Below are 19,798 nucleotides of genomic sequence, written 5' to 3'. Positions count from 1 at the left end.
TACAATCCACCTGTGTGTAATCAAGTCTCCGTATAAATGCACCTGCACTGTGATAGTCTCAGAGGTCCGTTAAAAGCGCAAAGAGCATCATGAAGAACAAGGAACACACCAGGCAGGTCCGAGATACTGTTGTGAAGAAGTTTAAAGCCGGATTTGGATACAAAAAGATTTCCCAAGCTTTAAACATCCCAAGGAGCACTGTGCAAGCGATAATATTGAAATGGAAGGAGTATCAGACCACTGCAAATCTACCAAGACCTGGCCGTCCCTCTAAACTTTCAGCTCATACAAGGAGAAGACTGATCAGAGATGCAGCCAAGAGGCCCATGATCACTCTGGATGAACTGCAGAGATCTACAGCTGAGGTGGGAGACTCTGTCCATAGGACAACAATCAGTCGTATATTGCACAAATCTGGCCTTTATGGAAGAGTGGCAAGAAAGCCATTTCTTAAAGATATCCATAAAAAGTGTTGTTTAAAGTTTGCCACAAGCCACCTGGGAGACACACCAAACATGTGGAAGAAGGTGCTCTGGTCAGATGAAACCAAAATTGAACTTTTTGGCAACAATGCAAGACGTTATGTTTGGCGTAAAAGCAACACAGCTGAACACACCATCCCCACTGTCAAACATGGTGGTGGCAGCATCATGGTTTGGGCCTGCTTTTCTTCAGCAGGGACAGGGAAGATGGTTAAAATTGATGGGAAGATGGATGGAGCCAAATACAGGACCATTCTGGAAGAAAACCTGGTGGAGTCTGCAAAAGACCTGAGACTGGGATGGAGATTTGTCTTCCAACAAGACAATGATCCAAAACATAAAGCAAAATCTACAATGGAATGGTTCAAAAATAAACATATCCAGGTGTTAGAATGGCCAAGTCAAAGTCCAGACCTGAATCCAATTGAGAATCTGTGGAAAGAACTGAAAACTGCTGTTCACAAATGCTCTCCATCCAACCTCACTGAGCTCGAGCTGTTTTGGAAGGAGGAATGGGAAAAAATGTCAGTCTCTCGATGTGCAAAACTGATAGAGACATACCCCAAGCGACTTACAGCTGTAATCGCAGCAAAAGGTGGCGCTACAAAGTATTAACTTAAGGGGGCTGAATAATTTTGCACGCCCAATTTTTCAGTTTTTGATTTGTTAAAAAAGTTTGAAATATCCAATAAATGTTGTTCCACTTCATGATTGTGTCCCACTTGTTGTTGATTCTTCACAAAAAAATACAGTTTTATATCTTTATGTTTGAAGCCTGAAATGTGGCAAAAGGTCGCAAAGTTCAAGGGGGCCGAATACTTTCGCAAGGCACTGCAACTAGTAGTAGTAGTTTAAAGGATCATAAAATAAAACTTTTTTTTTTAAAGTAAAGCTGTGGCGCACATTCATGTTATAAACTTATGTTCTATTTATTGTTATTGCATCAACTCAGGAAATTTATTGCAATGTGGATTTTCATCCACATTGCCCAGCTCTAGTACCTAGCAGAGGCTCTAGTACCTAGCAGAGCAGTCACTAATGGGGAGTAGAGAGAATATTATGCTACTGATCTTTATACTGTATTAAAGTAGTAGTAATACCTGGCAGAACAGTCACTGTGGGGTGCAACATAATGGACATTATATTAGTACTACTATTTATATACTACAGTAGTGGAGGTACTAGTACCTGGCTGAATGGTCACTGATAACAACCTTTAGAGACACAGTCCAGCATACTAGGGCTGGGATTCAATCCGTAGAGAGCTGTTTAAATGAGATGGCATTCACGGTGAACGCTGCAGATGTCGGCTCAATCGGAAATGACCTTTAAATGACAAGCCCTGCTACAACAGTCTTGGATTGAATCCCGGCTTAGGTCTTCACTCTATTCGTGTTACAGTCTCAGCATCTATCAGAATCAAATAGTACATTTCTATTGCTAATAGTAATTTCTAGGACCTCTGTCGGATTACTTGCCTTATTAATCTCCCATTCTCAACGTAATACTGAGCCCTGAAGTGGATAATCATGGGAGGCCCAAACTGGTCGATGCCCTGAAAAAATCAAGATACCTTGGTTATTTTCAAGCCAATCAAACCATCAAGACAGTGTATTCATTCTATCAATATAATATCAAAACTACCATCCTGACAGTGAAATCAAAAGCAGATGCTGACATCAAATTTAATTGTACTATGTATGTTGCGTTAATCTTGGAAACCTTGAAACCCTGATGAAGACAGCTTAGCTGTCGACATGTTGGTTAAATCAATTATTGCATCGAAGCCCTTAGTGTGCGGCTTTTCCTTTTCTTTTCTAAAGGGCTAATCTTGCAAGCCATATTCCACGTCTCTAGAGAGATATTACTGTTGTCTTGTACTGTAGACCAGTGCTTTACAACCTTTTTGGTTACTGTACCGCAAACTGATTTTTGCTCTGCCCGGAGTACCCCTGAAGTGTGCATTCTCAAGTACCCCCTGTGGATAGGCCAAGTATCCCCAGGGGTCCTAGTATCCCTGGTTGGGAACCACTGCTGTAGATTGACTCACCTTGCTGGCCTCTCTCTTCCACTCCTTGGGACAGTACTTGGACAGCTTCTGGCCCAGCTCCATGTAGATATGCTCATTGTCTGGAGGGGGAAACAAACAAACCAGAGTTACATACAGAAAGCAGCTGTGTTAGAGAGCATTAAATATGCGATGCATTGGTGCGTAAATTGCGACTGACTAATCTATAAAAAATAATGAGTAGTGAGTATGATGCAAGGTAATTTGTAGATCAGTCTGTTGGCAGTCGACTGTAACGTCTAACAATGGGTGCGTTCCTCTGCCCAGGTGTTGCTGACCCATGCCAGATCTTACAACACCTGGATAGATATTATACGTATCGGCAAACCACATGTGGATCAAGCCCATGGACGTTTAATGATCTACAAATCACTTGGCATCATGAATAACTACTCAATATTATTTGTAGATTAGTCAGTCACAAGCCACCCATAATACATCACGGTTTTGATGTTTTCGATCATGGCCCAAGATTAGTCTAAGTTGCTTTTGATGACACAGAGAAGGGTTAGATGGAGATATCACAGAGATAGATAAATAAGATTTACTTTATATATACAGTGGGGCAAAAAAGTATTTAGTCAGCCACCAATTGTGCAAGTTCTCCCACTTAAAAAGATGAGAGAGGTCTGTAATTTTCATCATAGGTACACTTCAACTATGACAGACAAAATGAGAGAAAAAAAATCAAGAAAATCACATTGTAGGATTTTTTATGAATTTATTTGCAAATTAGGGTGGAAAATAAGTATTTGGTCACCTACAAACAAGCAAGATTTCTGGCTCTCACAGACCTGTAACTTCTTCTTTAAGAGGCTCCTCTGTCCTCCACTCTTTACCTGTATTAATGGCACCTGTTTGAACTTGTTATCAGTATAAAAGACACCTGTCCACAACCTCAAACAGTCACACTCCAAACTCCACTATGGCCAAGACCAAAGAGCTGTCAAAGGACACCAGAAACAAAGACCTGCACCAGGCTGGGAAGACTGAATCTGCAATAGGTAAGCAGCCTGGTTTGAAGAAATCAACTGTGGGAGCAATTATTAGGAAATGGAAGACATACAAGACCACTGATAATCTCCCTCGATCTGGGGCTCCACGCAAGATCTCACCCCGTGGGGTCAAAATGATCACAAGAACGGTGAGCAAAAATCCCAGAACAACACAGGGGGACCTAGTGAATGACCTGCAGAGATCTGGGACCAAAGTAACAAAGCCTACCATCAGTAACACACTGCAGTGCCAGATGTGTCCCCCTGCTAAGCCAGTACATGTCCAGGCCCGTCTGAAGTTAGCTAGAGAGCATTTGGATGATCCAGAAGAAGATTGGGAGAATGTCATATGGTCAGATGAAACCAAAATATAACTTTTTGGTAAAAACTCAACTCGTCGTGTTTGGAGAACAAAGAATGCTGAGTTGCATCCAAAGAACACCATACCTACTGTGAAGCATGGGGGTGGAAACATCATGCTTTGGGGCTGTTTTTCTGCAAAGGGACCAGGACGACTGATCCGTGTAAAGGAAAGAATGAATGGGGCCATGTATCGTGATATTTTGAGTGAAAACCTCCTTCTATCAGCAAGGGCATTGAAGATGAAACGTGGCTGGGTCTTTCAGCATGACAATGATCCCAAACACACTGCTCAGGCAACAAAGGAGTGGAGGGAGTTGAAAGTCCGTGTTGCCCAGCAACAGCCCCAAAACATCACTGCTCTAGAGGAGATCTGCATGGAAGAATGGGCCAAAATACCAGCAACAGTGTGTGAAAACCTTGTGAAGACTTACAGAAAACGTTTGACCTCTGTCATTGCCAACAAAGGGTATATAACAAAGTATTGAGATAAACTTTTGTTATTGACTAAATACTTATTTTCCACCATATTTTGCAAATAAATTCATTAAAAATCTTACAATGTGATTTTCTGGATTTATTTTCTAATTTTGTCTGTCATAGTTGAAGTGTACCTATGATGAAAATTACAGGCCTCTCTCATCTTTTTAAGTGGAACAACTTGCACAATTGGTGGCTGACTAAATACTTTTTTGCCAAACTGTATGTCCCATTAAGGTGTATGTGAGTGCACAGGCAGCGCCACTGAGACAATCTCCATTTTGATGTAGTCAATTTTCTTCTTCTACTACTTTGATGAGTTGGAAAACAAACTGAAAGGGTGCATACTGTCACCTAGTGTTTGCTCACAAATATAATTAATTGGCTGATCCCTCCTGATGACCCAGATGGAATCACGTGATCCTTATTTAACCCATAGGATGTCCCACCGAGTTGACTACTTTAAAATGTTGTAAGCCCTCAATGGCAATGTCCATGCCAAAATGGGTTTACTCCATCTAGAGTCCTCTATATAACTCTATGGGGTTAATGATTTTATGATGACAGAGTGGTCGTCGTTGATGAGATGGTCACCATTTAGTTACAATATTGTAACCAGTTAATGTGAAAGTCTTACGTAAAGAAGGTGTTTGGAGTCATTATTTCATGTTATGGAACCAACTTCATATCTTGATTAACAGGAAATGTATTTAACTGCTTTTAATACAATTGAACAAATGGGTTGTGTATATATATTTATTTGTTTGTATTTATGTTACTTATTAGGTTTAATCAAAGGGGAAAAGTAAGTTGACTGTTGAAAGAAGTCAGCTGCAACTTGAAATATAGGGTTGTTCATAATAACCAAATATAACAGCTGGCATTGAATCATGTATTTGTTTTCAACAAATGTAGTTTATTTTTTTCAATTAAGAAAACTTAACTTATTTACTTGTAACAATGCAATTGTTTTAGGTTGATCCAAAGAGTAATATTTTTATAGTGTGGAAACAACTACAAAGGAAAGCACATCGCAGCAGTGCCAGTCAGACAGATGGCCACCAGATGAGATGAGCCACCAGATGACATGAGCCAATGTTAAGTCTACAGGACAGGTCTCTGAGCCAATGGCATGCCTGCATGTCTTCAGTATGAGCCAATCACGTGCCCTGCAGGACAAGTCTATTGACCAGTCTAGTGGGGCTGATTTAGGGACATTCCTGAGCTGCTTGTCTGAACAGCATGAAATCACAAGGCAAACAGTGACTATCCATCCCCACTCTAACCCATACCCCGACCCCGACCCCCAGCCCTACCAACCACCCCCAGCCCCAGCTCCAACCCCCTCAGCCTCTGTGTCCCTCGCACTGACCAATCATCACTCCGTCCCCATGCCTCTGTCACCCCACTCCAACTCTCTCCAGCACAACTAGGGAGCAGACCAGTCAGTTAGCTAAGCTCTGATTTACCAGTCATCATCATTCCTTTTTCTCCCTCCCTCTCTCTCTCTCTAGTCAGTCTGCCTGGTGAAATGTGCAGTTAATCATCTGTCATCTGTACTGCGGGGCTTAGAGTCAGTAGAGTCTCTATACTGGCAGACTCGCCTGTCAGACCTTTTCCTCCTTTCTTTTCTGATCCTTGACTTTTCCACTCCAATGGCTTTTAAAGAAGAGCCAAACCTGTTGGTTCAGCAGGGAAATGCTCAGCTCATAACACGTACGACTAACAGAGAAGATTAAGATGACAGAGAGAGAGAGAGAGAGAGTGAGAGAGTGATAAAGAGAAAAAGAAAGAGACAGAGAGAGGCGCGCACCAGAGGGACTGGTTCAGCCCAGTCAGTAGAATGTCTGACATAATGATTGCTCAAAGGCTGCCTCAGAGAGTCTAACTCTCTGTTCTAATTATTCATCCTTCTGTCCCAAGTGTGCACTTGTTCACTTGCCTTAATTGATTTATAAGGAAAGGACTGGTATGAGACAGACGGAAACCACAGGAGGCTGCTGGGGGGAGGACGGCTCATAATAATGGCTGGAATGGAGAGAATGGCATCAAACCCCTGGAAACCGTGGGTTTGATGTGATTCGATACCATTCCATTTATTCTGCTCCAGCTATTACTAAGAGCCCGTCTTCCCTAATTAAGGTGCCACCGGCGCCTGTGGTGGAAACTCCCACTAGCCCATGTATACACACCAATCCAATGCTTTTAAATGTGTGGGGTGAAGTACACAAGTGCATAACTCCGGAGAATTGAGGCGTAACTCATTGGGACCTTACTGTACAGAGGAAGGCTCATGCCTTTGATATGACACACACTAAGCTATGCGGCTACTTTAACCACATAGACAAATGGGCTGATCTGGGCGAGATATGTCACATAGCCATGGACGATGGACACGTGAAAACACACACACAGACAGACATGCACACAGCGACAACGGTAAACCATTCTTACTCTGAATGACACTGAGTCCAAACAGGTGACAGTCCTTCAGTCGGAGCAGGTCACACACCTGGATGAGCAGCTCCTGGCACAAAGTCTTCACCTGAGCAGAGAGAGAGAACACATAGCAAGAGGTTTAATGTCAGGATGTGCAGGGGGAGATCAGAGGTATTTAGACTAGGTCTGACCCCGGTTATTCAACTGGTCAATTGTTTGGTCGTTAGGCTGTTGGCCGACCTAAATGGTTTTAGTCCATTTACGTCTTCACTGTTGACGTTGAGACTGGTGTTTTGCGTGTACTATTTAATGAAGCTGCAAGTTGAGGACTTTGTCTGTTTCTCAAACTAGATATTCTATGTCCTCTTGCTCAGTTGTGCACCGGGGCCTCCCACTTCTCTTTCTATTCTGGTTAGGGCCAGTTTGCGCTGTTCTGTGAAGGGAGTAGTACACAGCGTTGTACGAGATCTTCAGTTTCTTGGCAATTTTCCGTATGGAATAGCCTTCATTTCTCAGAACAGGAATAGACTGACGAGTTTCAGAAGAAAGGTATTTGTTTCTGGTCATTTTGAGCCTGTAATCAAACCCACAAATTGCTGATGCTCCAGATACTCAACTAGTCTAAAGAAGGACAGTTTTATTGCTTCTTTAATCAGAACAACAGTTTTCAGCTGTGCAAACATAATTGCAAAATGGTTTTCTAATGATTAATTAGCCTTTTAAAATTATAAACTTGGATTGGCTAACACAAAGTGCCATTGGAACACAAGAGTGATGGTTGCTGATAATGGGCCTCTGTACTCCTATGTAGATATTCCATTCAAAATCAGCCATTTCCAGCTACAATAGTCATTTAAAACATTAACAATGTCTACACTGTATTTCTGATCACCATGCGCCTCCCAAATGTTTTAACAATGCGGAGGGCTCTGTATAGCTGTATAGCTGATCGTTGACGGTAGTTGGGGGCAGTGCATCCTGTATAAACACAAATTCACTTCCTTGACAACAGCTCTACACTGCTCTGTGAAGTATGAATGTCCTGACTTCTGAGGGCATATAAATGTAAATTCTGCATGGCCAATGCAGCGGTCGGATTGACCATTCACCCAGATGCACAATGCACTTTCTCCCGCCAATTCGTGCACATTCATTGTTTCTTAACTTCATTGTGTGAATTGTTTGCGTTTGATTGTTAGTATATCAATCCCAATTACATATATCACCAGTACTACATTTACTGTTAATTCCTATAATGTCTCATCTACAATGTTTGTTCCTTTGGTTATGGTAATTATTTTAATGCATTCAATATTATTATTCCAGTCGTTCCGTTGTCATTGTCTTGTCACGACTTCCGCCGAAGTCGGCTCCTCTCCTTGTTCGGTGGTCGACGTCGCCGGCATTCTAGCCATCGCTGCTCCATTTTTTCATCCCTGCACACCTAGTTCACATTCCCTAATCACACTGCATGCATTTATTCCTCTGTCCCCCCCCCCCCCCCCCCCCCCCCCCATGTCTTTGAGTGGAATTGTTTTTGTTACGTGTTTCATGTTACGCAGCAGGTTTTTCCCCTGTATTCCCCTGTAATTCCGTGGTATTTCACGAGGGATGTTTAATTGTTAAACATTTGCTTATTTTTGTGGCTGTTTCGCGCCTTGCACTTTTTACCTTTGGCTGGAGGTTTTGACGCAGTGGCGTCTGTCTGTTTTAATGCCTCTTCATAAATAAAGTGTGCGCCTATTTACAACTCTCTGCTCTCCTGCACCTGACTTCTCCACCAGTAGCGCACAACCCTGACATGTCTGAGTGGACACATTGTTTGCAGAGTGCACAACCTATGCTACACTTGTGACAAACACATTTGGGTTAATTTCATTCCTTTTACAAGTTGTAAATGTAGTTATTGTCTTTTGTTTGGAGCGCTCCAGTCAATGTTGAGTAAGGATGCACACACACAGAAGTAGGCCTATAGGCTACCTGAAAAAATCTTCCATCTCTCTCCCTTTCTATAACCACTCAGTGTGAAAGCAAAAAATGTCATGCTTTGATCCAGTGGAAACGCCATAAAATAGGCCTGATTACTGCTTATTACTGCTGACTTGGACGGAAATAGGTTCCAGTACTCATTTTTGGGTGGTGGTACTGTTTATATTTAGGTGCAGGAGCTCCACAATACTTTTGAGCTAATATTCTATAAGAAGAACAGGAGCTCAAGCAGTAGAACATTTGAGGTGCAGGTACTTCGCTCCAGTGAGCTCCTGCCCAAGTCATACACTGCTTCTTTTTCCTTTGCGCAAATAGCCCACAGCTGTGTCTGTCCCGAGCTCACTGGCTAAACTCTGAGGGCCTAGAATATTTTCGCTAGCACTAACTTTGGGGCTGGACCCAACTTAATAGTTGATATAATGTTTTAAATTCGTTGCAGACAGGCCATGTGTAGCCAATGGGATTTTTTTTTATCAGGATATTTTCGACTTCCTGGCTGCAATGTTTTTATTTGTTAGCTTTATGTAGGATATTTGTACATAGTTGGCAATGGCAATAGAAGTTCATTTTTAGGTTTGTATAATTTTCATCTAGATTTGGATAGAATATTTTGATTATAACCACATGACAATGATTTTGAGATACAAATACGTTATTATAAATGAAATTAAACTGTTTCACGAAAATATGCAAATGAAACCCATAACTGGCACGCAGATCGGTATAAATGTTAAGATAAATTGGCATTCGACATGAGAAAGGTTGCTGACTCCTCGTGTAGCCTATTGTCAGCAACTTCAGGAGAGTAATGGCAGAATCTGCGAAAGCCAGCGAGAGCGGGAGGAGGATGGCCGGGTCAGGTAAAAAAAAAATGCTCTGGTTATCTTGATCTCTGGCGCTCTCGTGAGGCATTTGTCTTATTTCCTCAAAGCTTTAAGCATCAGACAAGCGCAATGCATACAGTTTATTTTATTAAAACACATAGGGTGTGTCTATATACAGAAAGATACACGCTTAATATTTATGAGCAATCGATTTGTCGAAAGAACAGATGACTTTCGGTCAGCGACAGCCCTAAATAAGATACACTGTGATACAAGGATGAATGGAATTGCCAGTTTGAAAGTAAAATACAACAATTACTGCAATTCCTGACCCTTGCTTTTCGATAATACACTTTGTCTTAATCACAAATATAATCCCAATTTAGTGAGAACAGTTCCACTACACTCTTGATACCAGTAGTCTCACCTTATATACACCTGAATAGTACTGAGATCCTATATACATGTATATTTATATTATAATCAATCATCTGATGCTCTTATCCAGAGCAACTTACAGTTAGAGCATTCATTTTAAGGTAGCTAGGTGAGACGCAGTACTCACATTGACGATGACGTTAAGCGTGTCGTCGTTGGGGAGAAAGACACAGACACAGCGGCGGTCCTGCATAGCTTTGTTATTGTGGAAGCCGGTCAGTTTGTTCATCTTCGTGTGGCTGGGAGGTCGACAGGGCTCCTCCAGGCCCCCGGGTTGGGACACCCACCACCACCAGTACAAGTAGCGGTACCAGTACCAGCAGCAGTAGTACCAGCAGCAGCCCTGGTTCAGCTATTGCCCAGGCCCAGTGAGGAGACACGAGGCTTAGCAGGCCAGGACATGGGAGGCACCAGAACACAGTGCGGGGCCACACACTGTAGAGGACAGACAGAGGAAGGGACATCACATTAGCACTGTTGCATGGACACACTGTAGAGGACAGATAGACAGAGGAGGGGACATAATATTAGAGCTGCTGCATGGAAATACTGTAGACAACAGACTGGAGTGATCTTCGTTGGCTATACCCAGCCTCGTCTCAGGGTAGTACATTGGTGGTGTGTTGATATAGTAGTGGTGTGGGGGCTGTGCTTTGGCAAAGTGGGTGGGGTTATATCCTCCCTGTTTGGCCCAGTCCGGGGGCATCGTCGGACGGGGCCACAGTGTCCCCCCGTCTCAGTCTTCAGTATCTATGCTGCAATAGTCTATGTGCCTGGGGGCTAGGGTCAGTTTGTCCTATCTGGTGTAATACTTCTGTCTTCTCTGGTGTCCTGTGTGGTCCCCCCCCCCCCCCCCCCCACTGTTCTGCCTGTGGCTATGGAACCCTGACCTGTTCACACGATGTCCTACCTTTTCCCATATCTGCTGTTTGACCTGCTCTCTCTCTCACTCTCATCCGCACCTGCTGTCTCGACCTCTGAATGCTCAGCTATAAAAAGACAACTGACATTTACTCCTGAGGTACTGAGCTGTTGCACCCTCGACCACCACTGTGATTATTTTTTGATCCTGCTGGTCATCTGTGAATGTTTGAACATCTTGAAGAACGATCTGGCCTTAATGGCCATGTACTCTCTACCCGGCACAGCCAGAAGAGGACTAGCCAGCCCTCAGAGCCTGGTCGCTCTCTAGGTTTCTTCCTAGATTCCTGCCTTTCTAGGGAGTTTTTCCTAGCCACTGTGCTTCTACACCTGAATTGCTTGCTGTTTGGGCTTTTAGGCTGGGTTTCTGTATAAGCACTTTGTGACATCTTCTGATGTAAAAGGGCTTTATAAATACATTTGATTGATTGAACTGAAGGCAACTGAAGACAGACTTAAAAATATGTGATCTCACGTCAGGAGAATGTCATCATGTTGCCATAGTAGTCCCTGGATGATTTCTGGGTAACATCTGAACATCTGTTTGCCTGTTTCTGTCTGGAGAGGTACTGAAGGAATGTGGTGGTGTTGATTGTGTGACTGGGAGGGAGTGAGATGGGGATGGGCGTGTAACTAACTAACTGATTCCCCTTCTCAGCGCAACGATGCAGCGATAACACAACTGTGCTTGGTGATCTATTTCATGTGCATGCACGCACACCTAACACCTAACACCACACACCTAACAGCTCTCTGCTGTATCAGGCTCTCATCACAACAAGATGGGAAAGCAAGATTAGAATCACACAAAACAAAGTTGGATGATTGATAACATTTTACAATGAGGGAGGAAACTCCTGAGAGCGAGTGCGCGAGAGAGTGAATAACAACAGTGTTAAAACATAAGATTGATTATCCATCATGTCTTTCCTCTTCTCTTCCTACTCTTATGATTAAGATTATGCCTCTATAGCACGACATAATTAAATTAACTCAAATCAATGGCTTATGTAATCAAAAAAAAATGTTGGTGCCCAACTGTGTATATAAATGTATCTGTATCATTAGAAATTATCTTAGCTCTTAAGATGTTTCTCTGTTTTGTTCTCTATTGAAATCATATCCCATTACACTTTCAAGCAGGAATATAATCCTCACTCCCAAATTAGTAATAACACTGCTCAGCACACTTGAGCTAAATGGTGAAACAGGATGCCTGTGTTGGGCGGGGTGAGGAGGGATAGGGGAGGGGAGAGAGGGACAAGGTGAGCCATTTTTTGCATTCAGCATCACCGTGCCAAGGGAAATATAGTATTCTTTCTAACAAAGACATTTACATGTATTTCAGGATGTTTTGTATCCCTGGAAATAATCAGAATTCATGTAAAAATGACAGTTTTGAAAATATAGCTCGTCTCCCAAAAAAGTGGCATCTTGGCACAACTTGGGATAAGTGAAGCTGCCCACAAATGTTTGTACTGAATTAAATATCACTACCTTTTTAAAACCATATATATCTTTATTTTCCCAAACACAATTCAACACAATGCTGTAGCCTAGCAGTTAAGTGTTGGGGCAGTAACCAAAAGTTTGCTGGTTCGAATCCCCAAGCCCCATGGCCATTGGCTCAACTTACCCAAGGGAAAACATGTTGACTATATTAGCCTACACAGCTACAAGGATGCACTTTCATGCTAGGTTAAGGACTTCATTTTAAAGCTTAAAGAGACCCCAACTGATGGCAATTTGTCTAAATAATCTTAAAATGGTTTACTTTGGTTTAAATACAAGCATCATGAAAACTCTAACACAAATTAATTTGACTTGGTGAAAATCTTTTCTTTTTTTTACTGAACTTCCTTACCTAATTTTCCATGTGGTTTCTTCCTTCACAGACTCCATGAAATAATGACCTCTTCCTAAATATTTGGTCAAAGGATTCATTTGGTGTATGTATGGTGGCTCAACCTACTCCTTTGGTTCACCTTACCCCACCTCTCCCCTACTGTAATTTAGCAGTCAGACTGAGTGAGAGAGTAGTCATCAGATCACTAATGGTTTAGACCCTATAGTGTCATGTCTAGTGAGACATCATGACTACTATACGAGACATCAATGTTCCATAGACTATTCTAGCTCTTGACATATACCCCTCTCTTCTTCCATCTAGCCTGGGATCCACAGTGATATGCTCCTTTTTTCCATGGCTTCAACTTGGCTTCCAGGCTGGGGATCATCCATCCCCGGTATGAAGGCTTTGTGTGAGGGAGAGGCCTGGATAATAACATTACTGCTGCCTTCCATCCCCTATTCATCCACAGCCCAGTAGAATAGTGATGCAACACCAAAGCTGTGTCCACAGCAGTCCAACCGCCAGACAGAGATAGACCCACTTCCTGCCTTCAGCCCGGGATAGCGGCAGGAACGAAGAAATTCTGTCAACGTGGCAAGTTAGCCTCAGAGGCAGGCAGTCTCATGACACAGAAAAACCACCCGAAATACAAACAGAAAGAAAGACAGAAAGTGAGAGAGAGAATTCGAGAATGCCTCTGAGTCTGAACGTCTCTCTGTCTCTCCCTCCCATCTAATGTAACACCACAGGGGTGGGGTGCTCCTATGTGAACCTTTCCAGAACTAAAGACAGAGGCTGCACCAGACCAAAAACTCCCCTGGAACACGTAGAGAGAGAGAGAGATACTGGAACCAGGGGGAGGTGAGAGATGGGGGGTGGGAAAAACATTATGGGAAAGTGGGGTAAGTTGAGCCACCCCTTGTTTCGAGAAAACCATACACTAAATTAATCATTTGACAAGATATTTACGCTGTCATTTCATGGAGTCTGTGAAGGACTAACCACATGGAAACAGTGGTAAACAAATTACATCCCAAAAACTGATTTTCACCAAGTCAAAATCATTTAATGTGTTAGAGGTTTCATGATGCTTGTATCTATACCAAAGTAAATCATTTAAAGATAGTTCAATACATCAGTTGGGGTCTCTATAAGCTTCAAGATGAGGTCCTAAACCTGGCATGAAAGTGCATCCGTGAAGTTGTGTGGGCTAATATAAACTAAAAAAATAAAAAAATGTCCCTTTTTCAGGACCCTGTCTTTCAAAGATAATTCGTAAAAATCCAAATAACTTAAATTTTCATTGTAAAGGGTTTTAACGCTGTTTCCCATACTATAGTTCAATGAACCATAAACAATTAATGAACATGCACATGTGGAACGGTCGTTAAAACACTAACAGCTTACAGATGGTAGGCAATTATGGTCACAGTTATGAAAGCTTAGGACACTAAAGAGACCTTTCTACTGACTCTGAAAAACACCAAAAGAAAGATGCCCAGGGTCCCTGCTCATCTGTGTGAAAGTGCCTTCGGCATAATGCAAGGAGGCATGAGGACTGCAGATGTGGCCAGGGCAATAAATTGCAATGTCCGTACCGTGAAAAGCCTAAGACAGAACAACAGGGAGACAGGACAGACAAGCTGATCATCCTCGCAGTGGCAGACCACATGTAACAACACCTGCACAGGATCGGTACATCCGAACATCACACCTGTCGGACAGGTACAGGATGGCAACAACAACAGCCATCAATAATCCCTCCATCAGTGTTCAGACTGTCCTCAATAGGCTAAGAGATGCTGGACTGAGGGCTTGTAGGCCTGTTGTAAGGCAGGTCCTCACCAGACATCACAGGCAACAACGTCGCCTATGGGCACAAACCCAACGTCGCTGGACCAGACAGGACTGGCAAAAAGTGGTCTTCATTGACGAGTCATGATTTTGTCTCACCAGAGGTGATGGTCGGATTCACGTTTATCGTCGAAGGAATGAGCGTTACACTGAGGCCTGTACTCTGGAGTGGGATTGATTTGGAGGTGGAGGGTCCGTCATGGTCTGGGGCGGTGTGTCACAGCATCATCGGACTGAGCTTGTTGTCAGGGAAGACATCCTCCTCCCTCATGTGGTACCCTTCCTGCAGGCTCATTCTGACATGACCCTCCAGCATGACAATGCCACCAGCCATACTGCTCGTTCTGTGCGTGATTTCCTGCAAAACAGGAATGTCAGTGTTCTGCCATGACCAGCGAAGAGCCCGTATTTCAATCCCATTGAGCACGTCTGGGACCTGTTGGATCGGAGGGTGAGGGCTAGGGCCATCCGGGAACTTGCAGGTGCCTTGGTGGAAGAGTGGGGTAATATCTCACAGCAAGAACTTGCAAATCGGGTGTAGTCCATGAGGAGGAGATGCACTGCAGTACTTACTGCAGCTGGTGGCCACACCAGATACTGCCTGTTACTTTTGATTTTGACCCCCCCTTTGTTCAGGAACACATTATTACATTTATGTTAGTCACATGTCTGTGGAACTTGTTCAGTTCATGTCTCAGTTGTTGAATCTTCATACAAATATTTACACATGTTAAGTTTGCTAAAAGGTGTTTAAGATGCAAGTGATTGTGTTGAATTGTCTTTGGGAATTAAAAATAGACATGGTTTTAAAAAGGTAGTGGTAATACTTCATTCAGTACACAAATGCGTAGGCTCCTCAACTTGTACCCTGCCCCTATGAATAACTTACCCCATCTACGGGGTAAGTTGTGCCAAAAGAGCACTTTTTTTGGACAAGCTATGATTTCAAAACTGTGATGTTTATATGAATTCTGATTATATTCAGGGATACACAACATTCTGAAATATATGTAGATAATAATACTATATTTCCTTTGACGGAGTGATGCTGAATGTAAGAAATGGCCCCATTCAACCCCAATCTCCCCTAAAATATTAGAGAGAGGAAAAGGGAATGACTCACAACAGGCCAGACTGGAGAAATAGAAACATTTCAGATTAAATACATTTATAGAATGAGAATGAGATGGAGAATGAGAGAGAGAGAGTGAGAGAGCAAGAAAGCGAGGGAGCACTCAAAGCACAGCCGTTTAAAAAACTGCTGCAGTCAGGAGAATTCCACACTAACATCTGCTTCTCATTCCAACAATGGAGGCCTTTGATTCCTGGCTCACACACACACACACACACACACACACACACACACACACACACACACACACACACGGTTGGAGAGAAACGGACTACCACAAAAAATTAAGTTTAATCTGTTACGTTATCAGCAAAAAATATTGTAGTCAGAACTAGATTACTTCTAGGATTACTTTTTAATTCAGAAAGGATGTTTGTGAAAAAAAATCGGACACCTTTCTGTTTCTCAATGACATTCAGTAATGTCATCGAGGTCGCAAGTTTAAGTTTGCTCCGCCTGAGCGAGTCTGACCACAAGTCAGAGACCCCTATGATGACACATCAAATGTGTTTGATGGATCGCGGGAAAAGAGCAGGAATATGCTTTTGTAGGCTACAGTCCATGCTATGTCTTCCAATGGTGCGACTGCTGTCGGCATCCAAAGATTATCTAACTTGAATAAACGCTTGTTACAATTACCGTAAAAAGATTACAGTGATATTATTGGTACTGTAAAAATGATTACAGTAACATGCTGTATAGGCTTACTGTAAATGTACAGCATTATACTGACAGCGGTTGCCAGCACATTATTGTCGTTATATAACATAGCTGTATTGCTGTAATGATTACAGTAGGCACATTTACAGTATAATGCTTTATTGCATAATACTGCATAGTTTTACTGTAAACACTTTTACAACATCCCTGCTGTAAAGCAACATTTTTTTACATACTGTAGCTTGAAACTCTGCTGCCAGTATAATGCTGTAAATGTACAGCGAAAGGTTTTACAGTTCATCATATGAGCCATTGTGATGCAACACTTTGTAATAAGGGAACTAGGGTGGGAGAATAATGTCAAGCTTTGTCGTATCGTGATTACGTACCCATAAAACATTGATATACGACGGTATCAGTCCCTATTTGCCAATCCAAATAGGGGGCTATGGCGTGAAAATCGAATGCTACAACTGGACGAATTATAACGAAAGATAATGTTGTTGAAAGCCTGGGCAGAAGCTACAGTAAGTGAAATTTCAGCATGGAACAAGTTACTTTTGAAAAACTTTATGATTACTTCGAGGATTACTTTTAAATGCAGAAAGGATGTTTGTGTTCTCAACGACATTCAAATCAGCATTGAAAAAAGGCGCAAGTTGAAGTTTGTTCTGCCTGAGCGAGTCTGACCAAGTCAGAGACCACTATGATGACACACCAAATGCGTTTGATGGATCGCGGGAAGAAAAGCAGGAATATGCTTTTGTAGGCTACAGTCCAAGCTATGTCTTCCAATGGTGTGACTGCTGATTATCCAACATGAATAAACGCTTTGAGGTAAGGAAGACAGCAGTGGTATAGCCTACGAGCGATCCGGATATAACTTATTATTGATATCTACATAGCGCATTGATGTGAATTACACTGCTGCTCTCTCATTTAGCTATTTGCGCCTTACGGATTGTGGTTGTTGTGGATGGCTGTTCACAAATGTATATGAGTATTTTTATCAAATAATGCTTGAATTGAAGTTTAAGTTTCCTAGCAATCATTGTTTATGTGACCAGTGGATAGCCAATGAAAAATGCACTCTTGCAACAGCTGCATAGTAGTGTGGATCCCAGCCTATGGAATACAAAATCTAGACTCGTCTCTGGTATTGTGCTCCACACTGTCAAAAACAAGTTATTTTTTACGAGTTTATTTCTCAAACTAATTTGTACTGCTTAAAAAAAATATCCATAGGGCTAACAGACACATGCTCAAACTCGCCCACTTTTGATAGACTTACTGTAAACAGCTGCAAATCATCGAGATATCAGTTATCAGTGACACCAACAAAAACTTAAACAATAGGCCTATAAGAAATGCAGCATATGGCATACATTTTTCACATGCAAATAGCATTTTTTGGTAGTTCTCCAAAGCATGCCATTGCATTTATGTTTCAACCGTGTTTTGAAGCAATGAGCCCAATCAGTCCCCCATGACAACTAAATCATCATTCATGAATTCATAAACAGAGTAGGCTAATAAATCCTTAGTTTTGTGGTTATGTTCAGATTTAACAATTTGGCTAATCTATATTTCCATATTTCCGAGTCATATTCTTGCAGATCAAGGGGTATTAAATTAATTGGAATGACGGAATCTGATAGACGTTTTGGTTTTTAATTCAAAGATATAGCCTAATCTTGTCATTATCTGTAGTAGATAGCAATGGGATAGAATAAGCCTACATAACCAACCCATAATGTAAAATGCAACTTCCATTTATGGCCAGCTATGTAAACTCTAACATTGATTTATCTTGTAATAGATGTCGTTCAATTCGTAATATTCATTTTTGTCTTCTTCTAATGTCTCTTAAGGGGAAATTACCCATAAAAGTAACTGAAAGTAATCAGATTACATTACTGAGTTTGGGTAACCCAAAAATGATGTATTGATTACATTTTTGGACAGGTAACCTACACACACACACACACACACACACACACACACACACACACACACACACACACACATACACACACACACACACACACCTCCATCTCCATACCTCCAACTCCAGCACACAAAGGCTACTTGCTAGAATTCCTTACAGCTCCACGCGATAGAGAATGGTATATTAGGACTCAAACAGCAATGTTAGGGATCTAAAGGCAAACGAACACTGGGGGGGAGCTAGCTAGCGGGAAAGGCAGACCAGAATGTGCGCAATGATGGATGCACATCATGTTTCTACTATCCCTCGTCAGTGCATTCAGAAAATATTACATATTTTGTTACATTGCAGCCTTATTCTAAAATTGATTAAATTGTTTTTTTTCCCCTCATCAATCTACACACAATACCTAATTTACTGACAAAGCAAAACAGGTTTTTAGAACATTTGGCTAATTTATTAAAAATAAAAAACTTAAATATCACATTTACATAAGTATTCAGACCCTTTACTCAGTACTTTATTGAAGAATTTTGGCAGCGATTACAGCCTCTGCCTCTATTCTTCTTTGGTATGACACTGCAAGCTTGGCACATCTTAAATTTTTGGGAGTTTCTCCCATTCTTCTCTGCAAATCCTTTTAAGCTCTGTCAGGTTAGATGGGGAGCCTCGCTGCACAGCTATTTTCAGGTCTCTCCAGAGATGTTTGATGGGGTTCAAGTCCGGGCTCTGGCTGGGCCACTCGAGGACATTCAGAGACTAGTCCCGAAGCCACTCCTGCATTGTCTTGGCTGTGTGCTTCGGGTCGTTGTCCTGTCGGAAGGTGAACAGTCATCCCAGTCTGAGGTCCTGACCTCTCTGGAGGTGGTTTTCATCAAGGAGCTCTCTGTACTTTTCTCTGTTCATCTTTCCCTTGATCCTGACTAGTATCCCAGTCCCTGCCACGGAAATAAATCCCCACAGCATGATGCTGCCACCACCATGCTATCATAAAGGCCTCCACAGAGGAACTTTGGAGCTCTGTCAGAGTGACCATCGTGTTCTTGGTAACCTCCCTGACGAAGGCCCTTCTCCCCCAATTGCTCAGTTTGGCCAGGCGGCCAGCTCTAGGAAGAGTCTTGGTTGTTCCAAACTTTTTCCATCTAAGACTGATGGAGGCCACTGTGCTCTTGGGAACCTTCAATGCTGTAGACATTTTTTGGTACCCTTCCCAGATCTCTGCCTCGACACAATCCAGTCTCGAGTTTCTTTACGGACAATTTCTTCAACCTCATGGCTTGGTTTTTGCTCTGACATCAAATCAAATTTTATTGGTCACATACACATGGTTAGCAGATGTTATTGCGAGTGTAGTGA

The 19,798-nt window shown here is 42.2% G+C and overlaps 1 protein-coding gene across 1 annotated transcript in view; it reads right to left on the bottom strand.

The window, feature by feature from the left end:
- Positions 1-19,798, bottom strand: part of LOC110497566 (FERM domain-containing protein 6) — a 78,950-nt gene that overhangs the window by 19,024 nt on the left and 40,128 nt on the right. The window contains exons 2-5 of the mRNA XM_021573728.3: positions 10,203-10,510; positions 6,840-6,930; positions 2,533-2,612; positions 1,961-2,037 (exon numbers count right to left, since the gene is read on the bottom strand). Coding sequence (XP_021429403.1) covers positions 1,961-2,037; positions 2,533-2,612; positions 6,840-6,930; positions 10,203-10,304 — 350 coding nt within the window. The 5' untranslated portion in view covers positions 10,305-10,510. The remainder of the gene's footprint in view (positions 1-1,960; positions 2,038-2,532; positions 2,613-6,839; positions 6,931-10,202; positions 10,511-19,798) is intronic.

Source organism: Oncorhynchus mykiss, chromosome 19 (assembly GCF_057628025.1).
Source record: "Oncorhynchus mykiss isolate SJ-2025 chromosome 19, ASM5762802v1, whole genome shotgun sequence".
In the NCBI taxonomy this organism is placed as follows: Eukaryota; Metazoa; Chordata; class Actinopteri; order Salmoniformes; family Salmonidae; genus Oncorhynchus; species Oncorhynchus mykiss.
Note: the sequence above shows the minus strand (reverse complement) of the source record. Positions and strands in the feature narration are given on the sequence as shown.